The sequence below is a fragment of the Nylanderia fulva genome, unplaced genomic scaffold (genome assembly GCF_048542155.1).
Source record: "Nylanderia fulva isolate GAGA-0341 unplaced genomic scaffold, ASM4854215v1 Scaffold49, whole genome shotgun sequence".
NCBI lineage: Eukaryota > Metazoa > Arthropoda > Insecta > Hymenoptera > Formicidae > Nylanderia > Nylanderia fulva.
The window spans coordinates 1011461-1032956 of record NW_028190576.1 but is presented as its reverse complement, the minus strand read 5'-3'; the positions used below and the strand labels follow the sequence as shown (position 1 = coordinate 1032956).

Genomic DNA, 21496 nt, shown 5'->3' with positions numbered 1-21496 from the left:
CATGTCAGATATAGACAAATATTATTTATTCATCACTCTTTCGTGCTTATGCGAGAACACGGCGGGACGAAAACCGTATTTCCATCTTTCCTAAACTGCCTTCTGGTCATCCTGGTATCCCCATAGTACGCTCACCCCCGTATCTCGATTGAAGCTCGCGAGCTTTCACGAAGATTATCGAGCTTGCACGAAGCACGGGTGTCGGCACATGGGGAGTGAGTCTGGATGTAGGGTGGATAGCGCCCCGACCGGGCAGAAGAGAAATAGGAAGGGGGTAGGTCGGCGGACGCTTGTCCGTGCGCGAAAGTTCGCTGGCAGCATCCAGTGACATCGCGGAGCTCGACGCGCGCGCATCGCTTATCGCGCGGGAGGATCGAATCCTCGGATCTGTTGCGAATTTTCTCCCGAATAGCTACCGATCGGAAACGTAAAACACGTGTTTAAAGATCCCGTTCGAGTGCGAAGAGATCGCGCGAGTTTTCGTTTGTTCCATCGTGACATCGAGTGACGATCTCTCTTGGATCCTCCTCCGCTGGTATAGTGTTGGTTCGCCAAGTGACGTACGCGGTGCTCCCGATTTATGACAAAAATCAAATTAAAAGAAGTCAATCGTGCGTGATTATCGGTGCTACGGATCGATAAAATTATAGTGCCGTGACGATGCGATACAGGCTCGAGGACGATGCGACGAGGAGATGATTCCCGGGATCGAGTGAGTAGTGTTGGCGGGAGGGTCGGAGATCGTTGCGACCGCCGATGACAGCCCGTGACACCACGTGTTCGCGACGTCATTCCAAGACGACGACGACCAGGGACGTTGGCGCCGGAACGATCTGTCGCGGTGATGCCGTGATGCGTGTAATAACGCGTGTGCAAGCTGCAACTGGCAGTACGTTTTGATCGAGTGTTAAGGGATTGACGGCTCAGGTAACGATCCTAATTCCGTTTATCTTCGTGATGCTGCTCGTGACGCGAATCTCGTAGTAGTTGTTTGTAGTGTCGAATATATGTGTGGAACCCTTGGATGAAAAACTGGAGATTATCCAGAGGTGTGGCTCTTGTGAATTTTTAATCGTGCTCCACTGTCAGATTTAGTATTTCGCTTTTATATATACATATACAAATGTATACGATAAATATTTATTTCCGTCTTATATCTTTATGCGAGTCACTTTAGTTCTGATGCAAGACTGATATTAGTTCTTTGATATATTTTATAATATTATTAAATATTATCTATTTTTAATCATTAAAAATGTACAATATTTTATATATTTTAAACTGTAAATAATTTATATATTTTAGAAAAAATAATTTATTATGATTGTGAGAAAACAAAAGTGATGGCGTTACACTTTGTAACAGAACAAATTTGAAACATAATGTGCCATTACATTTTTTAAATTTAAATCTTTTTAGCGTTATAACTTATCGTATGCATTCTAATTTGTACTTGTTCTCTATTTTTTGCCAATTTAAAAATTGATAAAACAATAGATTCTTTTTTTTCCTTGAATTCTTCAATTAATTAATAATAAACAATGATCACATGCTTGTCATATTAACATTGTATCGATGCAAGAGTTCGCTCTACAGCGGTTTAGGTTAGCGGTTTAGCCAAGGGGCGGTTGCCTAGCGTGTTGCTTAAGTTATCGGTAAGAGACGCGATGGTAAACCTACATCCTGTCGATATCCGATACAAGATTTAATCGATCGTATCGATGTACTTCCCATGAGATGAATCAGTCGAGAACAGCGTTTAGATAGATTGCAATTTACGGTAAATTATTCATTTTTATTGACATATTTTTTGTATTGTCCAATTTACAAATATTTCAATAATAATAATACAATTTAGTGCAATGCCCAGCAGGCTTTTCCGTCATTGTATAAAGTTATGGCATATACGTTACGAAGAAATAAGCGCGGTCCGGAAAAAAAAACGCCGAACTTTACTCGTAAATATATTGGACATTGTACATTTAGTGTGTTCCCCATTGCAATATTACGAAAGTTAAATAACAGCACCGCAGAAAATCAAATAGCATACTGCCAGCGCCAATAAGCCGTCGTCGAAATTATATTGACAGAGAATGCGTCAATGGTGAGCCGCAAAAGCATTTTCCATTCCGAATCCGGTAAAATATTAACAGTTATAAAGGTGAATGCGCTTCCCTTCAGTTGTTGTTCAATTCCTCCCGCCTCTGAATGATTGCTGCAAAAACGTGATAGTTGGTTTTTGATAAACGTATGCAAATAAAACAATAAGCCCTTCACAATTGCGAAAGGATGGCGCTCAAATGAAATGAATAGTTTTTCGACTTGTTAGTTTTCTGATTGATCGTTTTCGATTGATGTTGTATTTCCGATATATAGCTGTAGATTTTAAATTCACTAAAATCCATTTGTGTTTTTTATTTATCAAACATTTTTCATGATTTTACCTTATAACACGGTTAAGACCCAGTTATTTTATTATATTACATGTTAGAGCAATAATAAATTAATTTTTGTCAATACAATAATATATGCAGCTTTCACTATAGTGAAATATTCTAAAGTTTCTTTTACTCTTTATTTATTGACGCATATCTATCTAACAATTGCATTGTACGAATATTCCCGTGGGATTGAATGCATGTGAAAACTTGTTGTGAATAAAAAATGCATTTTGATTAACGACCGATGAAAAATGAAGTTAATCATCACGACAATCGGTTATTATTCGATGATTTATGCGTATGGATCCGTAAAACATACAAGATAGGATCATGAATAAAAATGTAGATAATTCATTTTGATTTTACACATCAACAATCTTTTGATTGTCAAAAGGATATTTACATTTTCTTTCTCATATATTTAAAAGCGATTTTTTAAAATCACAATTATACGATAATTTATTTCAAAGTAAAGAAATCAATGTTTTTTCCGGTTAAATAACTCACGCTCATTAGCATCACCCATGTGCCAACAATAAACATTGACCCTCTTCAGTAGCGGTATTGTGTTAAAGTCTCAGTTTTTCACCTATTTAATCCTTTTTGTTCGCATTATTTGAACAACAGCTAAACATCGAAATGCAACTTTTCGTCGGACGAGCAATGCGCTAAGAGAGAGAAAGCTTTTTCTGCTCGTGAACTTGCAAAACATTATACCGACGAAAGTACAAGCTAATTGCCTATTCGAAACTTCCGCGGTACAATATGCAGCGTGGTGCAGCGAAAAAATAAAAAAATAACAAAAATAAGTCGAGGGGATGCGCTTTCATCGGCAAACCGCGCACTTAAGGCAAATTAAGCGGCCTGCGCGCCATAAACTAGAATCTCTCGTGGAGACACATTTGCGGGACAAACGGGGAACAACGTACTCTTCGTAAGAGGAACTGGCACGTTTATTTGAAGAAGTTGCACGAGCGATTGACCTAAAATTCCGAGAGCGTGTTTCGTTTGCGAGCGAGCTTTCGACAAATTCGTTGCTTCAGTTTCGTGAACGGGCTCGCCTGTCGTCTATTCGTGTTTCGCGAAAACTTGTTAGATCCCTATTTCCGCGCTACTTCGAGATGTCGAAGACGTCGTGCTTGTTGTTGCCATATCTTCTGTTTGCGGAAGTTTCTCAGCTAAGCTGCTAGATAGTTCTAAACAGAAAAATGTATGGAATATTATTTTCATATTTTTGTAATATGTTTCGTGATGTTGTATTTTGTTTTATATTTTTCATCGATGAAATTTAAATATGATGAATGAGTATAATCTATAAATGTGACACACATTAAAGAATAATTTATAGACAAATTAAAATGGATAGGAGCAATATTAACGGTATTACGTGTAACGTGATATAATATAAACACGTAATATGGTAATAAATTACATTTCCTTGATATTATTTGCATGATTTCTCTCGTTTTAATGCTGTAAATGTTTAATCTCTAAATTTACATCTATAAACAGATAGCAGTACTGTTTGCTTTTTGTTGCTTCGTGAAGCTCGCGTGTTTCGTCCCAGCCTGTAGGAAATTATAAAAGAGAATCGAGTAATCAATAAAATAAAAAATAAAATTGATCCATCGGAATATAGAAGATGAGGATTGCTCTTATTTCGTCTCGTAGAAATCATCGTCGTCTTAAATGCGTTAATTTGCCATTTAACATTGTCCGTCAATTCTATCCGCTCGCCAAATGCGTTCATCTTTGATGTCTGTCAGGCTCGCGAAATTCTCCACCGGTCTTCACGATCGCTCTTTCGAGCCCGAGCTCGGTTAATGGCTGTTTAAGAGCTCCGTGAAAAGCCCAGAAGCGACCTCGGAGCTCCTCGATATCTCGTCTATCGGAACTTCCTAAGGTAGTCATTCTCCCAGTTCACTCCAGGTCCCATTATTCTTCGCGCTAATTCGACGTCATGATATTAGCCTGAAACTTTCGCTCCGAGTCAATTCAAGCTTCTGTGAGTGGCACATAGGATTTTATGAGTTTTATATAAGAAAATAATTGTATCTTTGGTTTAAAGATAAGATAACTCCGGAAAGTATTATTTGATTCGCAGATGGAAAATAATTGTGATAACGCTATTCTGTTTTATATCTTGTTGCTAAAGCTATCAAGATCATTTCGCATTTTTATATAACTATATTTTAAAGCTAATACAATTCTATTGCCATGATATATTAATATATTAATATTAGATGTTCTAAAATTTTCCTTTACTACAATATTAATTATATATAAATTAGTATAACATAATAATGTGTGGATAAGCCGATAATGAAACTCTTCGAATTAGAGAATTGAAATAATATTTTTCGAGTTTCTTCTCTAACATGTTCTCTAACGAGAGTTTTGAAGTTCTCCAATAGTTTTTTCTGTAGACAAAGAGAATTTGCTCAGGTTTCTTCGACAATCTTAGGTGCAGGAAAAATATTGTCTTATCACGATCGTCAAGAATCACGATTTTCGTAAAACGGTCATTGTCTTGCGACGTGCACCCTTTTTCTCGAACGAATCTCTTGTCACGTAGTGGTTGTAGCACGATGGTTCGGTACGATGTGGAACACGTCGGCGGGACAACTTTCCTTCCCGTAGCCGGCCGTACCAACACGGGCTGTAACCACTTTCCGGTATTCGCTTCAAGTGCGCGCTCCGATCGAGAAAATGGCCGGTAAGAACAAAAAGCGCTTATATACGTGTACGTGTTCCGCGATGTCGGCGGAATGTCCGCGCGCGCGTGCTCGTTCCGATTCACGCCAATATCCGATCATTAGAAATCGAATCTTCCGTCGTTTTCTTCTATAACTGGAACATTATGAGATTTCGTCTTAACAAAAAGTCCTGTTTCAATTTATTAACGTATCTTCCGTTTTGTTCAAAGTTTATTTCATCGATACCATTAGATATGAGAGCTCAATTTTTTTTTAAATATAAGATGCCTAGAGAATACAATTGCATGTGGTAAAAGAGGGAAAGAATTCATTTATAATTTAGTAATTTTTTTCTTGAGAAATATCGCACCTTTGCTCTTTGAAAAAGATTATTATTACGCTTAATCTCTATAATGGTTTGTTGAATTTTTATATATTGTATGTTTTATTAAGATATGGACACGATTAAATAATCCAATAATATTTTGTTAAAATTCTCTTTTGATATTTTTAATATTTCGTGTATGTGCATGTTTTCTTAATCAATTAAGAATGATAAAATTTGAAATGTATTTAGAAATTTGAAGTGTTTACATTGTTCATCTTTTCTGAGCATTTGATTGATAAAATTGAACTAGAGAACTGTGTAAAGAAATGAAACGATTGGAAATGCGCAAGGAGAAAACATGCATGTATTAAGTATTAAACATAAAACACAAAATATTAAGAAACATGAGAGCTTGAACAAAATATTATTATTAAAATTTTAATTATTTTATTATACAATATTTTACGAATTGGTGGTAATTCGTATAGTTTTCATGATACATTCCACAATCTCGCTCGTCATTCGCACTATGAGATTTTATAAAGGCTCGTGTATGTATGTGCGTGTGTGCATACATGCGTGTACATGCATAATTCATTTTCCAATGTTCTAATAATCATAAAAGAAGGTAAAATTTACTCGTGGCATGTTGCTTTCGCCAACAGGCGTGCGAGTGCGACAGCCAGATTCGTTCGTGATGTCAACTGCAGTTTGCATCGTGCAATTCACGTGTGTGCAACGCGGTCGCGCGCCTATATATGTTTGTAGACTCATGTTATTGAGATTATTAACTATCTGTCGTTGGGTCGTGTAGCTTCCATTATTCGCATACACATATTACGCGATCACTCGCTTTCGGTCATAGACACACGAGAATACGAATCAGCATGCGTGTAATAGCCACGATCGATCTTATTTCTTGCACTGTTCAATTTTTCATTTTACGGACGACAATAACTTCGCAAAAAATCGGATGCAGCGACGAAAAAAAATCTCGAGGGTTTATCATTTTGTCACTTTTTTTCGATGATGTTCATTAGATCTCAATATGCATTGTACCTACGTTATTTCATTTCTATAATTGAGTAAAAAGCATGCATGATTTGACAGTGCGATTATTAAAACAGTTAATCATTTTATTTGTTTGATACAAGTTTAATATTACTTTTGAAGAAAATTATAATACATTCCTTTCGAGTTTATAATAATATAAAAAGCTGTTGTTGCAAAATTTGTATATTTTCAGTTTTTTAAATGTCGAGTTTGCAATGATCAGGTTTGCGGTGTGTTGGTTTTACATTGTTAATGGAATATTATATATAAAATCAAATAAAATCTATTAGAAATGTTTGTAGACAAACTTGGTAAAAACTTAACATTTCTCTTACTTCTCAAGAGAACTTTTTCTAAAAGAGTTTTTTAATACATTTAATTAAATAAAAATTAATTGAAAATGTTACTTATAAAATGTTATTTATAGAAACTTATAAAATAAAATTATAATTATATTTATTAAACATAATCATTATTACATATATGGTTGTAAAAAATTCATGTTATTTTCATTACTGTTGTATTAATATCAACAAGTTTTCTCCGAGAAATCATTCTGAGAAATAATATTACAGAGAAAAATGGTCGTGAAAAGAATTGTTTTCAAGAGTATACGTAACATCGATACCTTTTATCAGTCGTTCGTTGCGCGATTGGTCTCGTGGAAACCATCGGGGCGAAATAAACACGCCCTTCGAGTCATCGATTCATACATTTACTTTGGACGGCAATGCTCGCTGTCGCATTTTCCGTCTCTTCGACCGGAAGCAGAAAGTTGCTCGAGGCGCAAAAATACGAGAGGTAAAGCATTGAGAGTCGCTTCGAGATGAAAGGAATTTCAATTATTAGCTGAGGGTCGTTTTATCTCGAAAAGCGAGATAGATTTTCATATTAAAAATATCACATCGAAATTTCGTGAGTTATAGATGCAAAAGTTAATCGAGCAAATAATGCAAAAGCTAACGAGATGTTTCGATAACTAACATAATTATCAATGAAAATAATTGTGTATCGCTAGTAATATTGGATAAATTATGTATTTTATTTGAAAAGATTATCGAGTATAATTTTTTTTTAATAAGTTTTGTTCCGCATCAATAATAATTAATCGAATCTTCCACATCAATAATCAAAAATCTTCTTTAGAAATATAAAATATATTTCATATAAAATCGCTGTGATCTGACATTATTACGACGTCTGTCATTGGGGATTATTTATAAGCAATTAAAGCATATTTGTTTGCATTTCTTATCAATCACAAAGAATGCAAATTTCATTATCTGTATGGCATTTCTTAGGCGTAATACGATTTTACAATCCATGCTACATTTCTTGTATTTTTTTCGCGAAGTCACACGTAAAATCCGCCGGAAGGATAAAGTGACGCAGTTCGCTTACTAAAACATCGATCTCGCGTCTCGCCCTCGAGGGGTGCAGTACGCTTTATAGCTTACCGGGAAATGACCGGAAGCGCTAGTAGCGCGATCTACTCTTTGGATGAGGGAGCAAAAAGTGGGAAAGAGTGGATAAGAATCGAGGATAGCGAGTCGTCGACGGAAAAGAATTCTCGATTAAATCTGGCGACCGGCGGCCCCTCGACTAAACCGACCGTATAAAATTCAATCTCGCTTTTTTTTATATTTTTTTTTATATTTTTCTCGCCTTTCCATCTCTATCTGGTCACTTTTCAATTATTCGATTCTCGTAGAAACTTCTTTAAATCGTTTCATTATTAACATTTGCTATCTCGTCTTTGTGAATTTGTAAAGCAATGGAGATTTGTAAGATTAAGATACATTTAAATCCAAATATCATTTTATCAGTCTTTATTGTTATATTATTAATAAAGGCAATGAGATTATTAAATGGGGCTCTCAACAAAAAATCTCTCTGTATTCTGAAACGTCTAGTATAATGTACAAAAGAACAATAGAACATTTAGTTGAGCTATGATAAAAACTATATAATTAAGTTATTGGATTTCAAAAATATAATGAAAATTGTGTAAATTTTCAAAATTAAACAATGTTGATGAATAATCGGGCGAATGTATTTAATTTATCATGATATTATTTTGTGTATTTTGTTTTTTAATGCGGATTCGTTTGAATTTGGACTGCACGATTAGATCTTCTATGATTTATATCGTCGTCATTTATACCGTGTATAGATTACTATTTTATATTTATTTCTAGAATTCAATAAACTTGTCGCGAATCTTTTCCTGCTACAATGTATTTTATAAATTTTTATTTCACGAAATAAATCTTCTTCATGTCGAGTAACATTTATGTTACACATGCTACATATGCAAGTGAAAATATATTTGATTTCTCTCATCGTACATCTATTTTTAGCATACAATAAATGTGTCGTGCATTTGTCACTTTGCAAATTTATTTAACTGATTGTTATTTTATGAAATATATTATTCTTTTATTACTAGGAAACGTTTTTACACCAGTTGGAAATGGCAATATTTGATTTATTGCTTTACGTCTGTCTGTGTAAACCAATTAACTGTATTCTGAATTTATTACCTAACAAATTGACGCTGCAAATTTTTATTTCACGAAATAAAATTCTTCCACGCGTGGAAATAGTGCAAATTACAATTGTGGTAATGTTTGATTTATCTCAATGCACAGAATAATTCATGAATAATGATAGCTGAGGAATAATGATGACGTAATAATCGGAATGGCGAAATGTTGCCTCGATAAACTGATCTACGGGGCCCCACGCGAATAAGCTTGCATTGTCGCCGCACAAAGGATACTATTCACCTGCCACGTTTCGTAGATTTCCCACGAGTTTCACGGTACGAGCGTATAGAGCTTCGAAAGACCCGAAGCATTTTTCTTTTCGTGCGCCATCATTACTTTCGTATTCGCGATCTTCTGTTCAGCGATGCGCGGAAAATATATCATCAAGAAAAATGTATCACGAAATGCGGACAATTCTCCGTAATAATCGATCGATATCTTACAATCAATCGCACACATCCGTCTGCTTTTTTTCCGAATCCTATATAGAAATTCTATTATAGTTATGTTATTCCTATCTTTTTGCAATTACATGTCTTTGATGATCAAATTCTGACAATATTGGAGAGAATATAAAACGCCGAGTATAAAAAGAATGTTTTTTTTCTTGTTAGATTATCGTTGAAACGCGATTCCAACGAGCAGTTGCAACTCTCAAAATATTGCGAAAAAATTTAGTATACATATGTGGGACAGTTGGATCCAAACACATGAGTATTTTCTCGTTCGAGTTAACTATAACTTTTTCGATTTTTTAAAGTTATATGATACCTTCAATCTCAAAAATGTGTGTATCGGGAAAAAATTGAATTTGTGAACAAATATTTTGTTCATGCAAAACTTCGATAAAACCACGCAACGGAATATCTATATCTTAGTCCGTCGCAGGTCTCTATGTATGTAAATTTGCTTGTTTTTAATCGTGATATATAAACAATGTAATTGTAAAATAAACTTGTTAAAGTAAAAATTTACTTTCAATTGGAAGTATTGAGAGAAAAATAAATCGGGTATTTTTTTGAATCATATTTGTAGCAATCTTGAGCAGCTCGTTAGAATTTTCCATTGTGCAAATTTTCAAAAAGAACAAAATATTCGGTAGCGTTTTTTGATGCATGCTATATTTGAATTTGATTGATCGACTTTGGCTCTGTATCAGTTTATTCTGATAAGTCGATTGCTGTTAACCTGATACCGTAGAATGTACGCATCGAACATGACAGCGAAATTAACAATAAACGCATCATGCGTCACATCTTATCAAGCGTAGCTACTGCTGTTAAATGCCAGTTACACCTGTCAACGGTATTGTAAAATTTTACTGAAAACGATTCAAATAAAACGTCATCCAACAAAAAATGCGCATTTCATAAACGTCATAAAATATATTTATTTAACCATAAAGAAACAATATATAAGTCATATCTTTCCTATTTTAAGAAAAAAAAGTAATAGCAAAAAAGGTTTAATGTATAAAATACAGTTACTTTTTATCATAATATTTTTTTATAACTTTATTAGAGGGAAAAGGGAGAGAGATTTAAAACTTTATCCATTATATGAATAAATTATGCATGACATTTACGGAGATGCGAAAGAAAATGATTTTTCAAATAAATTTTATGTACTTAATTTTATTTTATATTTTCTCTTCTCTTATTGATAAAAAATTAATTGTTTGTTGGCAGGATTATCTGAGAGTCGAACGAGACGCGAACCAAGTTAGAATGGTTCGAGGGTGAAATCGCTAAAGAGACGTTCGTCAGTATGTTGCGGATATTGATAGTAGTGACATGCATCAAGATATCGACTCTCGTCAGTGCGCAGTCGAAAGGAACTACTTCTTTCGACGAAGATGCGAATAGCGACGAACCTGACCATCCGAGTGAGTATTATACAAAATCACCATTTAATTTAATTATTGTTTACACTCGTAATGAATAAGTGTCAAATTTGCTTGGCACGTGATAACCAAGTAATTGATTATTTGACTTGTGTCAACGCGTCGGTATCGCGCAAACCAATTATTTAGAATACATATACTTAGTAATTTGACCGAGTTTCGAGTTATTACTTTATCCAGGTGAATAATGGTCAAATATTGACAAACATATACGAGTCGGCCAACTAGTTACAGCTCGGACTTATAGCTCAATTTATTCGTTAAAAAAAAAAAAAAAAAACACGATAGTTTAATATCCGCGCGAATATTAGAGCGGATGGATTCGTAAATTCGAGTAATCGCAGAGTAATTCAAACATTTCCGGTCTGCTGGGAAGCGCAAAAGCACACTTCCGCTGCATTCGCCGTTAGTGAAACGAACGTAATGCATTTCTTCCCACACTCTCGCGCAGATATTTATATACATATGCGGAGCGGTTTATATGTATAGAGAGCGCCAGAGAAACAATTTGTTAAAATGGCCACGGGAAACATACAAGAATGCTCCTTTTACCGGTTGTGCTGTGCAAATCGGCCGTCGCGAAAGCCGTTCATATACGACGGCGAAATGGCAAGAGGTCAAACTACTCGCGCAAATTGCCGTGGCTGCGCGCGTCAAACTTTTTCCCGAATTTATTCGCGCACAGTTTGCCGGCACGGGACGGATATCAGGATTAACGTTCAAAGCCGATGAAGAAGGCGTGGGGTAAAAAGAGGGTGAAAGGGATCGAGAGATGAGCATGCTAACTTCGACGATGAAGTTCCTCGAAACATATCGAGATCGCAATTACCGGTCGGTTCGCGCAGCGAGATTCGATGGCGAAAGTTGCGAAGATCGTGGCAGAGAGACCCGGTCCCTCTTTAAAATTTCTACGCTTTACTCTCGCAGAGTTTTATCGAGAAGTTTGATGATCCTGTCGACACACGAGTGACATCTTCCTTTGGGAGGGATGAAGGAATAGGGGAGGAAAGATGGAATAACTTTCCGTCTCTCGTTTTATGCTGCGCGCTCTCTGGAACGCGCAGCTATCAATTTACTTTGAGTTCTATGAATTTTTATGGATTTTTTTATCGATGTTATATTAAGCGGTCTTTTATAATCCTGTCTTGTTATCCGCTTTCGTTTATATCCGCCGTTTCGTATCTTCGAGCTTATTTCGACTGAACGAAAAAAGAGAACACGGTTTGCTTGTTTTACTTTAATTACGTTTACTTAGTATTTTTGTAAATATTAGGTGTTACTTCATAGGTATCTGTTCTACATACATTCGCGCGCGAAACGCATGTTTATAACTGAGTTCTTTCAACTTGGAGGGATTTTAGAGTTCTTTATAAAGTTCATAAAATAATTAGTCAGAATGAAAGCAACACCGACGAGTTATGGGACGTCGCATGACGACTGGTCGTTGGAAGTTTATACGAGAAAAGCTCGTCGCACTTTATAAGTTCTCCGCACGAGGCCAAACTAATTAGATATGTATGAATAACCTGAGCGTTGGCCGGGAACATATAATTAATGCAGCCCACCGGCTAAGTGAGAAATTAATTATAATATGGAAATTGGAGTTGTGTGTGTGTGTGTGTGTATGTGTATATCTCTCTCGCCCGTTTTCACTTTCGCTCTTTCTCTTCTTTTCTGTCTCTATATGCTAAAACTCTACATGAGTTTTCGCGTAGTAAAAGATTTCTCGACGCAGATGCACGTGCGAAACGTGCAGATGCAACGAGCACGTGTTTCGTGTAACGGCATATATGTGACGCGCAGTGCTTTCTTGCCGAATATATCTCTCGCTGGGAAGGAAATCTCTTTTATGCTCGATAAAACCATCAACTTTCGTAGGGAAAAAATTTATCGTCGCTTGCACGAATGTCAACGAAAAGTTTTCTGCAATTTTTTTCCGAGTTTTTTACTTGGCTCTATCGCGTTAAATGCATTTCAATATGCAACATTAAAATTCGCAACGGTTTTGTTATTTATTGCTCCTATATCCTATATTTATTATAAATCAAATCTCGCGTAAGTCATATAAAGATTTCATTATTTTGTGCAGTGATATATGCACAATTCTTAAATAAAACAAAATAGAATCTAAACTCGAATAATGCAAGAATTTTCACATAGTTATATATTGTTTAGATAAGTATAGAGCAGCACAGTTGAACGAAATCTAAGATCTTGTAGCACTGTATGCTCGTATATACTTTTTCTCTTATCTCGTAGATACGAACTTTGTTAGTGAATTTGGCGAATTTTGTACATTCTTGGGGAAGTGTTTGCTCTGCTACAGGCATTACGTGCTTTCTGTTTGTACAACGTCGCGTTGTGTAGGTCAGTAACGACGAGGCGGGTCGATTCGCATTCCAGTCCCATGTCTGCACGTACGCTTTACACTATGCCTTCCTTGTCGGGTACGCTACCGGAAAACTCGTGTAATATGCAGGAAAGTCATTCTCGCAAAATATATTTAGAACATGATCAATTTTTATTGTATCTTAAATATTACAGTAAATATTCTTCGCAAAGTATTCTTGTACTTGAGATTAAAAAATATTAGTCTAGGCATCCTAAACAAAATCACGTGAACAGATAATTTTCAAAATTAAATATATACATAATATATTATATATACACATATATATATAATATATATATAATATAATATAATATATATATATATATATATATATATAATATATATATAATATAATATAATATAATATATATATATATATTCCGTGGTGTTTTTATAAAGTTTGTTTTGTGTTACAACGATGTAACTGTATTGGAATTTGCTCTATCTTTTTCCTCTTGAATTATAATAAAATACATACTTACTTGTGGCTAACGACAGATTGCAAAGCAATATAGAATAATAACGAAAATGAAGAGAAATACCATTACTGTATTAAATTCGCCGCGCGAAAGAAAAGAAGATTTCAACCGCGATCGGTTTAGCTCATCGGTTAACTACTAGGGTAAACGGTAACCTTGTTGCGAGATCGGGCCCACAGGAGTTATCCTCACCAACAAGAAGCGAGTTTCGGGTGGAACAACTCCTCGAGACTACCTAGCCGAAGTTACGGGTTAACGATAATCTCGTTGACGAGAGTCCGGCACACACTGAGCCTTATATAGCGATAAGCTCGACAATTTTTGAAGTTAAAACCACAACGACGCAAAAGTGCGAAATCCTGAGCTCGTTAAAAAAGTTCTCAGATGGTAGCTCATCGTGATTCGCGAACTTCGTTGTCCTTCTTTGGACATTTCACGGTGATCTTGAAACCGATGATCTTTTAGTGCTTTCGGGAGAAAAAAAAAGAGAAAAAATATTAATTAGATTTTTTAAACTTTTCATGATTTTATGCGTTCTTAAAATTATATAAGATTTTAAAATTATTTAATAATGATGTTTAAACAAAGTTTATTTTAAATGAAATTACGAATGTGGCTTCCTCTTTATTTTCAGACTAAAAACTACTCACGCCTCGAAACTTTTTTTTCTTTTAAGCGCAAGAAGAAGATAGTTTTGTTCTCGAAGCTAGTGAATTTTATGAAACAGCGATACGCGAGATCTCATTTTCATAGTTTGACTCTTGGGTGCGGAACTTACTCGATTAAGAGCTCCGCGCTCAGAGTTGCAAAAATGCGTCGCGCCGTTCGGTTCGCAAATCGAGGTCGCCGCGGTCAACGGGCGTCTCTCGCTCGTTAACGAGTTCGCGAGTTTGCCAAAGTCCCGTCTTGGGTACCCCTGACAACGAGTTGGGGATTCCGCTAAACTCGTTGCTTTGGTAAACTCAAGGACACTTTGTTAAGCTTAATCTCCTTTCACGGTTATTGGGTTCTTTATAAACAAAGAGATACGAGAGTCTGTTGAAGGGGGACTTAAGTCCTTCGGGATTGGATGTACTGTTGGTCATATTGCACAAGGTCTCGCGGAAAAAACTCGCTTTGGTTTTTCTCAAGTTTGCATATTTTCCGCGAAATAAGCTTCATTGCAATATTTTTTTTTTATACGAGAATGGAGAGATCAATAGTGAGAAAGGTGGCGTTTTTTGCAAAAAACTAAGAGGTGCATTCGCGCCTATTACTGGGTGCTCGGTGGGCGAGTTTTCATGCAAATTCATTTGAATAGACCTGCCAGTGGAATAAAAGCACAGATATAGCAGTGCTTTGTTTCCCTACAATTAATTGTTGACATTCTATTCGAGACGAAATTGAATGTAATGAATAAATCTTGAGGAAATAAGCTCTTATAAAAATGGATCTTTAAATATTCTTTGCAACGAAAAATGCGCTTTTGGAAAGATTTTAATTTTATGTCGTTATTAACGCGCATCCTGGGAACGCGACATACATAGCCATTTTGTTATGACGGTCTGACAACCGGTAGCAGGTCTTAACGATTATCATCGTTTTAATGAAATTTTGCTTCATCAGCATCTCATAAAAAGCGGTTAAGAAAGAAGTTTTTACCATGACGGTGACACAAAAGAGCTAACTTGATAAAGAGCGCCTTTGTGAAGCCCAGCAGATGATGTGCCAGTGGTTTTTTTTTTTTTTACATAGTACTTTACTTAGGATCTAAAACTCACGTTTGCTTGCGGTTGAAATAATGCATTAAAATTCCGAATAGTATTTTTAAAACGTCACAATGAAAATATAGAGAAATATATACTTTTTATAGTATCTTTGATTTGAGAATTAATTAACCGCTCACATTTGTTCTTTCATTAATATGTTATTTTGAGTTTGTTTCTCATTCAGTGATAATCAACCGTGCTTCTTTTTATCACTTGATAGGATTTGAATAGAGAACGATTTAAATTATTCGATAACAACCTACTGTTTTTGTGTGAAATCGGAAATGTAGATATTGTATTGTATTGTCATTTACCATGGTCGATGTTTAACAATATGGCCTCTTGAATAATGTATGCTAAAAGTATCACGCTTTGCATTCGCAAAACTATTTATATTTTATTATTAGTATATTTTAATTTTTTTTTCAAATCAAATATCGCATTCACATCCTTTTCCTCGAATACTTTATTCCTTGCAATCATAGCATAAATGAAGCATATTCTATTTTTTCTTTAATTTTGCGTCATATTGCGTATTCGACATAGCAACGTGCGAATATAATATAATATGTGATATAATATAATATATGCAGTTGACAGTTTTTCTGTTTAAAATGCATGCTTGAAAAACGTGGTAAAAACGAATGTGCCAAATACATAAAAAAATGTTCAAAAATGGCACAGTTGATGTTTCAAAAAAAAAAAAAAAATACAATGATAAGAGACGAATCGTATATAAATATAAAAATATCGAAAAATTTTTATTTCACAGATGTTACGCCAGAAATCTATCGCATAGTATGTTTCTGTGTGCGTTTCGCACTATGATAAATATTCGATATATATATATTTTGCATGATATGTACATGATTTCAATATATATATTTTTAGTCGCGAGTCTCTGGCTCATTCAGCTCGACTCGACATCGGATACGAAAATCTCACGCGGATTAAAACGGGCGCGGACAGAGAGGAACGATAAAAGAGCGGTTTATCTATGTAGGTGCCGCAATTTGGGTCGAGGCGACAGGGTCCCGCGCGATAAATGCATGACCCTTTAAGTGGTCGCCTTCGTGGCGGCATGAGAAGGGTTCTCTTCTCTCGCGAAGAGTCTGGTAGTGAAATACGGCGAAAAAATTGTCCCCACGAGAACGCCGAGCGGATGAACGGGGCACGATTTAGATAAAAATTCCCGACGTTTGTCACGCTCTTCCCTAATTAAAGGCGCCGGTATTAATGGCAGCCATTTCTCCCGCAAACGTATCCGCGCGATCGATCCGTTTAACCATTCGAGTTTCTTTCCGGTTCGGTATTGCTCACTATCCCTGTGTTCGGGAAGTTCCGGCTCAGCGGGAACACAGGAAGCATCGTTGTTCTCGTTGTCGTAGTCGGTGGTCGTTCCGCCTCTCCGGCTCTCTTGCAACTTCGTCAGCAGTTGCAGTTGCACCATCGCAGCTGCCCATACCCGCGCGGGTGGAATTAAACTTTTTACTTTCGCACGGTGAGTAATCGAATGAGAAAGAAACCGAGGAAAAAAGCCCGATGGCCGTCGATGGACTGGCTGTAAATTCGTTAGCATAATGAGACGAACGGCGCGGATGCGCAGCGATGCACTTCGCTAATGATGTTGCTAATTCTACTGTTGGAATACGGCTCGTACGTGTTATTGATGACAGGGACAAGTAATTACCGTATACAATGACATTAATTATATTTGGCTTTGTCGCCGCTTTATGTTCATTATGAGAGGAAGCCTGATAACGGGAATTCGTTAGGGACCTTATTAGAATTCTTATTAATTATAATAGTGATAAAGAAAAAAGAAACAAATTTAATAAGTAACTTTTTTTTATCTAAATAATAATATTTAAATATTTGTGTTATATAATTTTTTGTTTAAATATTAAATATTATGTTTGAATATTTGAATATTTGATTTAAATATTTTTATTATATATATAGATATTATATATACGATCGTGGGAGAGAGGGAGAAGAAAGTCAAAAAATTACATGTTGAAAATTAAAGTTTTTTTTTTTTTTTAATAAAAAGTTGCCCGTATATCTGACTTTAGAATATTTTTTATTTTGAGATCAAATATCTCAGTAATAAGATTTTGAATTAGCCTTTTATTAATATGTAATACATTTTATCTGACACAGTTTTGATTTTCAAAAAGTACTTTATTTGCAATTGACTAGAATTCTGTTTTAAAAACTTTATATGCCTCTTCATACATCGCTTTCAAGTAAAAATCTATGAATAAAACAAAGAGATTTCAGGTAAATAGAACGATAATTCTTTGTACAACTCGGTGAATGATGAAAAAAATATGTAATAAATATTGTGTGCGAGATAACTAAGGCAAAATAATTTAGATGATATTTCTTATTTGATATTAATTGATATTTTTGCGAGTAGAGTATTTTAATAACTTATCAGTAGCAATCGTTGAGTTTGTAACTTCGTCAGCGATTCCGCGTATGTACATCTCACTCGCTACATTCATTCGGTATATTTGCGTAGGAGATTAAACTTTTCTATTCGAACGGCGAATCGGAAGTGATTGGAACTACCGCATAAAAAGACGCTCAGCCCATCGGCTGTACATTTGTGCGGTCCAGCTAAGCAAAAAGGCCACGCCAATTTAATCCGGGAGGTTACGGCCAATTTAACATTGATACCCAAAAGGCTTTGCTGCGAAAAAAGTTATACCGATGCGGAAACTCTCTCTCTATCGCTTGGATAATAAATTCTCGTTCTGCCATCGACATAGCCATCGAGTCTGCTAACTTTTATATTTTCTTGCAACACTCTATATTTCTCATAACGGGGTATATATTCAGACCGTAGATATCTAGCAGAGTCGAGAAGTAAGGAGACTTTCGTCATTTTTCACACTATAGGTTGGTAACGTTCCTCGTACCATATGGACTATAAATTTCTCGTATTTTATACAGTAGGGACATAAAAGCAAGAAACGTTTCTCAGAATAAAAAGTTTGCATTTAAAGCGCATTAAAGAGGAAGTGAATTAAATAGGAAAATAAGCTGCGCGTGGATATTACTTTTTTTTCATGTACTTCAAACGAAAATAAAAAAAATCTTTTCCGTTTCTGTCATTAGTTTTTAAGCGAAATTATCTCGTAGACAAGTTAATCACGATGTTTTAATTTAATCAGCGGCTCCAAACTCTTTTTCGACCGCAGCTCGACGGGTTGTGTCGACGTGATGCGCAAACGTCAGAAAAAAAGTTGGGGACCTTAAAGCTCGCGTAAATTAATTTACCGCGAAAAGTCGCATTAGCGGTTGGATTTGTCGACCATGATAATTTACTCAAAGTCGCGAGACGCAAATTTGTCGGCTTGCACGCACATGCGAATTCTCCCGGCTGCGTAAACGAGTTTTAGAATGGGTTCGCTCTAAACGACGTTACGCGTGTTTCCGCATGATATTATCAGCCTTAGCCATCGCTGAGGCAGCATCTAATGAAATTCGCAATGTCGCAAGGCACACACTTCCCACTAGTTCCCGTCATAACCGGTCTTTCGTGCTGCATATACACACACAACACACACACATACGTACAGATTGCGGCGTGTCTTACACTCGAAAGGGCTGCACACGCTCGGTTGTTCGAAACGACAATCAGGCATCTCTAACGAGTGTTTAAACTAGGCTTGTAACCAGCCAGGAGGAGCAAAGAATTACATTTAAGTGACATGATTTATTGAATTTAAACAGTCTCTCAATTTCCAACTTGAAACTACAGTATTTTTGATTGCGTTATCCATTGTCTGCATTTTCGTTAAAAAGCAGTAATTGGACGATTTTGAATTAAGATTGTTAATAATTTCGTGATATCAAGGATGTCGGAAAATAAATTTGGAGAGCTGAGTTTTGAATTTTCGTAGATGCACCGACTTGTTTTATTTTCTTCTCATATTAAGCTTTTTTGATTCAATTGTGTTTCTTATTGTTATACTGAACTAAATATTTAATTTTTATCGATATTATGGATATATTTAACATACTGCTATGAAAACAAAATTTTGAAAAAATTGTGAAAAAATCGTAATCGTTATAATAATAAAGAATGAATATATATAGCAAGTTTTCTATTAAAATTATATATTAAATAAAAGTAAACATTTTTAATAATTAATTGTGCGCAAAGAGAAATTACTTCTCTTACTGATACGCAAAATATCCAACAATAGTATTATCATCATGCATTGCGAAAATTACAATGGTTATCTTGTAAAACTTTTATCGTAGAGAAGAAAAGCATTTGCCTCGGTATAGTTTACTGCTATAAAGTTATCCTCTTAATCTACACACCCTTCTTGAAATAAGCGATTTATTTACAGCGATAAACTTCCGAAAACACGAGACTCATTTAACAAAATTTTGCTATACCATGATTGAGTTTGGTAGAGTTCGTAGCATGTTATGTCGGCAATCTAATGCAACTCGACTATTAGCTGAATGCCAGACGCAGCTGGTGAACTCGGGAATCGCTTCCAGTGTCGGGCAAATATTCAGAGCTCAAAACTCGAACGTGATGGACTTAGCGTGACGGGAATTAATTACTATACACATCGCGTCACAATCACTATTTCGCTTTTAATCGCGGAAAATATGTGGAATTTAATATCAAAACATTTAACGTTAGACTTAAAAAAAAAAAAAATCGTGCGAAAACTATTTAGATATTTATATATAATAAAAGCGTTTATTTCAATTTGAAAATTGAAGGTTTGCAATGAAGGAAGAGTAAATATAAAAAATTTACATTTCTCGCTAGAAACACTCTTTTTCGTGCGCTTTTAATCATTAAAATTATTATCCTCGAGCTCGTGCAACGCGTGATCAATCCTTCTCTTTCTGCTTTTGCCCGCGCGCGATATTCTCTTTACAATTCTCTTCTCTGCCGTATCCGGGACACAGCGAAACCACCGTCGGTGCCCAACGGCGGCGCTTCAGCACTTCCAGTAGTTCCGGTCGGACCGACAACTTGCGCTGCGGTTTATGAATTACGAGCCGTGATCCGCACAAAGCAACTAGAGAGAGAGAGAAAGAGAGAAAATGAGACAGAGCGAAAGAGAGAGAAAGAGAGGACTACATGACTGGCGCGAGTGCGATGACGCACTGTTGTCGTCAAAGGGGCATAGGCTAACTCGTAATTAATCGAGTTCCGCCCGCGAGCTGGTTTTCTATCGCCGTACTTTGTGCTCTATGTTTTCCAAACCTGGCTCGGGCAACCGGCTTTTAATTGATACGTCCTGCTCGTTAGAACCATTGACTACGCTCTCTTTCTCTTTCACTTTCCCCTACTCCCTTGTTATTTGAAATGCGCCGGCGGCGGAAGGCCTTGTGTGTGCAAACGAAATGCAACTCGGTCAACCAACCAAACCACAATGATTCCTTTTGCTAAAATTGGACCGAGAAAGAAAAAAATACATTTTTGTAGTATAGTAGTAAAAATCTCGCGTAAATGTCAAAGCTTTTTAAATAAGCTCTAAAATTAGAATTTAATGTAATTAGAAAGGATATTGTTTATCTTATTTAATTTCTGTATTATGTATGTTTGTCGACCGAAACTGAAAATTAGTTTGGTATATATATATATATGTATTATTTAACATGTTGACTGTCAATTAGAAGTTGAGTAGTTGATTCTTCAGGCCATTACTCTGAAATGTGTTTTGTTTGTATAATTAAAACAATAGTATTACAACGTGATTCACAGGCGAGTCGTAAATTGAAACGTAAATTAGTATAATTATTTTATTAATAATATATATTGCATTAAAAAATGTGTATTATACGATAAGAGAAAAAGTATAACATTTGACCACATAATACACACGCACACACAATATTAACAATTAATCAATTATCACA

General features: G+C 35.6%; 1 protein-coding gene and 1 long non-coding RNA gene across 4 annotated transcripts in view; one reads left to right on the top strand and one right to left on the bottom strand.

Moving 5' to 3' along the window:
• Positions 1-285: 285 nt before the first annotated feature.
• LOC114940071 (nephrin) overlaps positions 286-21496 on the top strand; it is a 210374-nt gene continuing 189163 nt past the window's right edge. Inside the window, exons 1-2 of one of the 2 annotated variants that reach the window (XM_085486892.1) lie at positions 286-927; positions 10756-10952. In XM_085486892.1, coding sequence (XP_085343018.1) covers positions 10835-10952 — 118 coding nt within the window. In that variant the 5' untranslated portion in view covers positions 286-927; positions 10756-10834. The remainder of the gene's footprint in view (positions 928-10755; positions 10953-21496) is intronic. The other variant, XM_029314553.2, reaches the window with a different exon arrangement.
• Positions 1976-21496, bottom strand: part of LOC146721384 (uncharacterized) — a 214413-nt gene continuing 194892 nt past the window's right edge. Inside the window, exons 5-6 of one of the 2 annotated variants that reach the window (XR_014925682.1) lie at positions 3371-3637; positions 1976-2215 (exon numbers count right to left, since the gene is read on the bottom strand). This is a non-coding gene — a long non-coding RNA (uncharacterized LOC146721384). Of the gene's footprint in view, positions 2216-2875; positions 3638-21496 lie in introns of those variants that run through there. The other variant, XR_014925681.1, reaches the window with a different exon arrangement.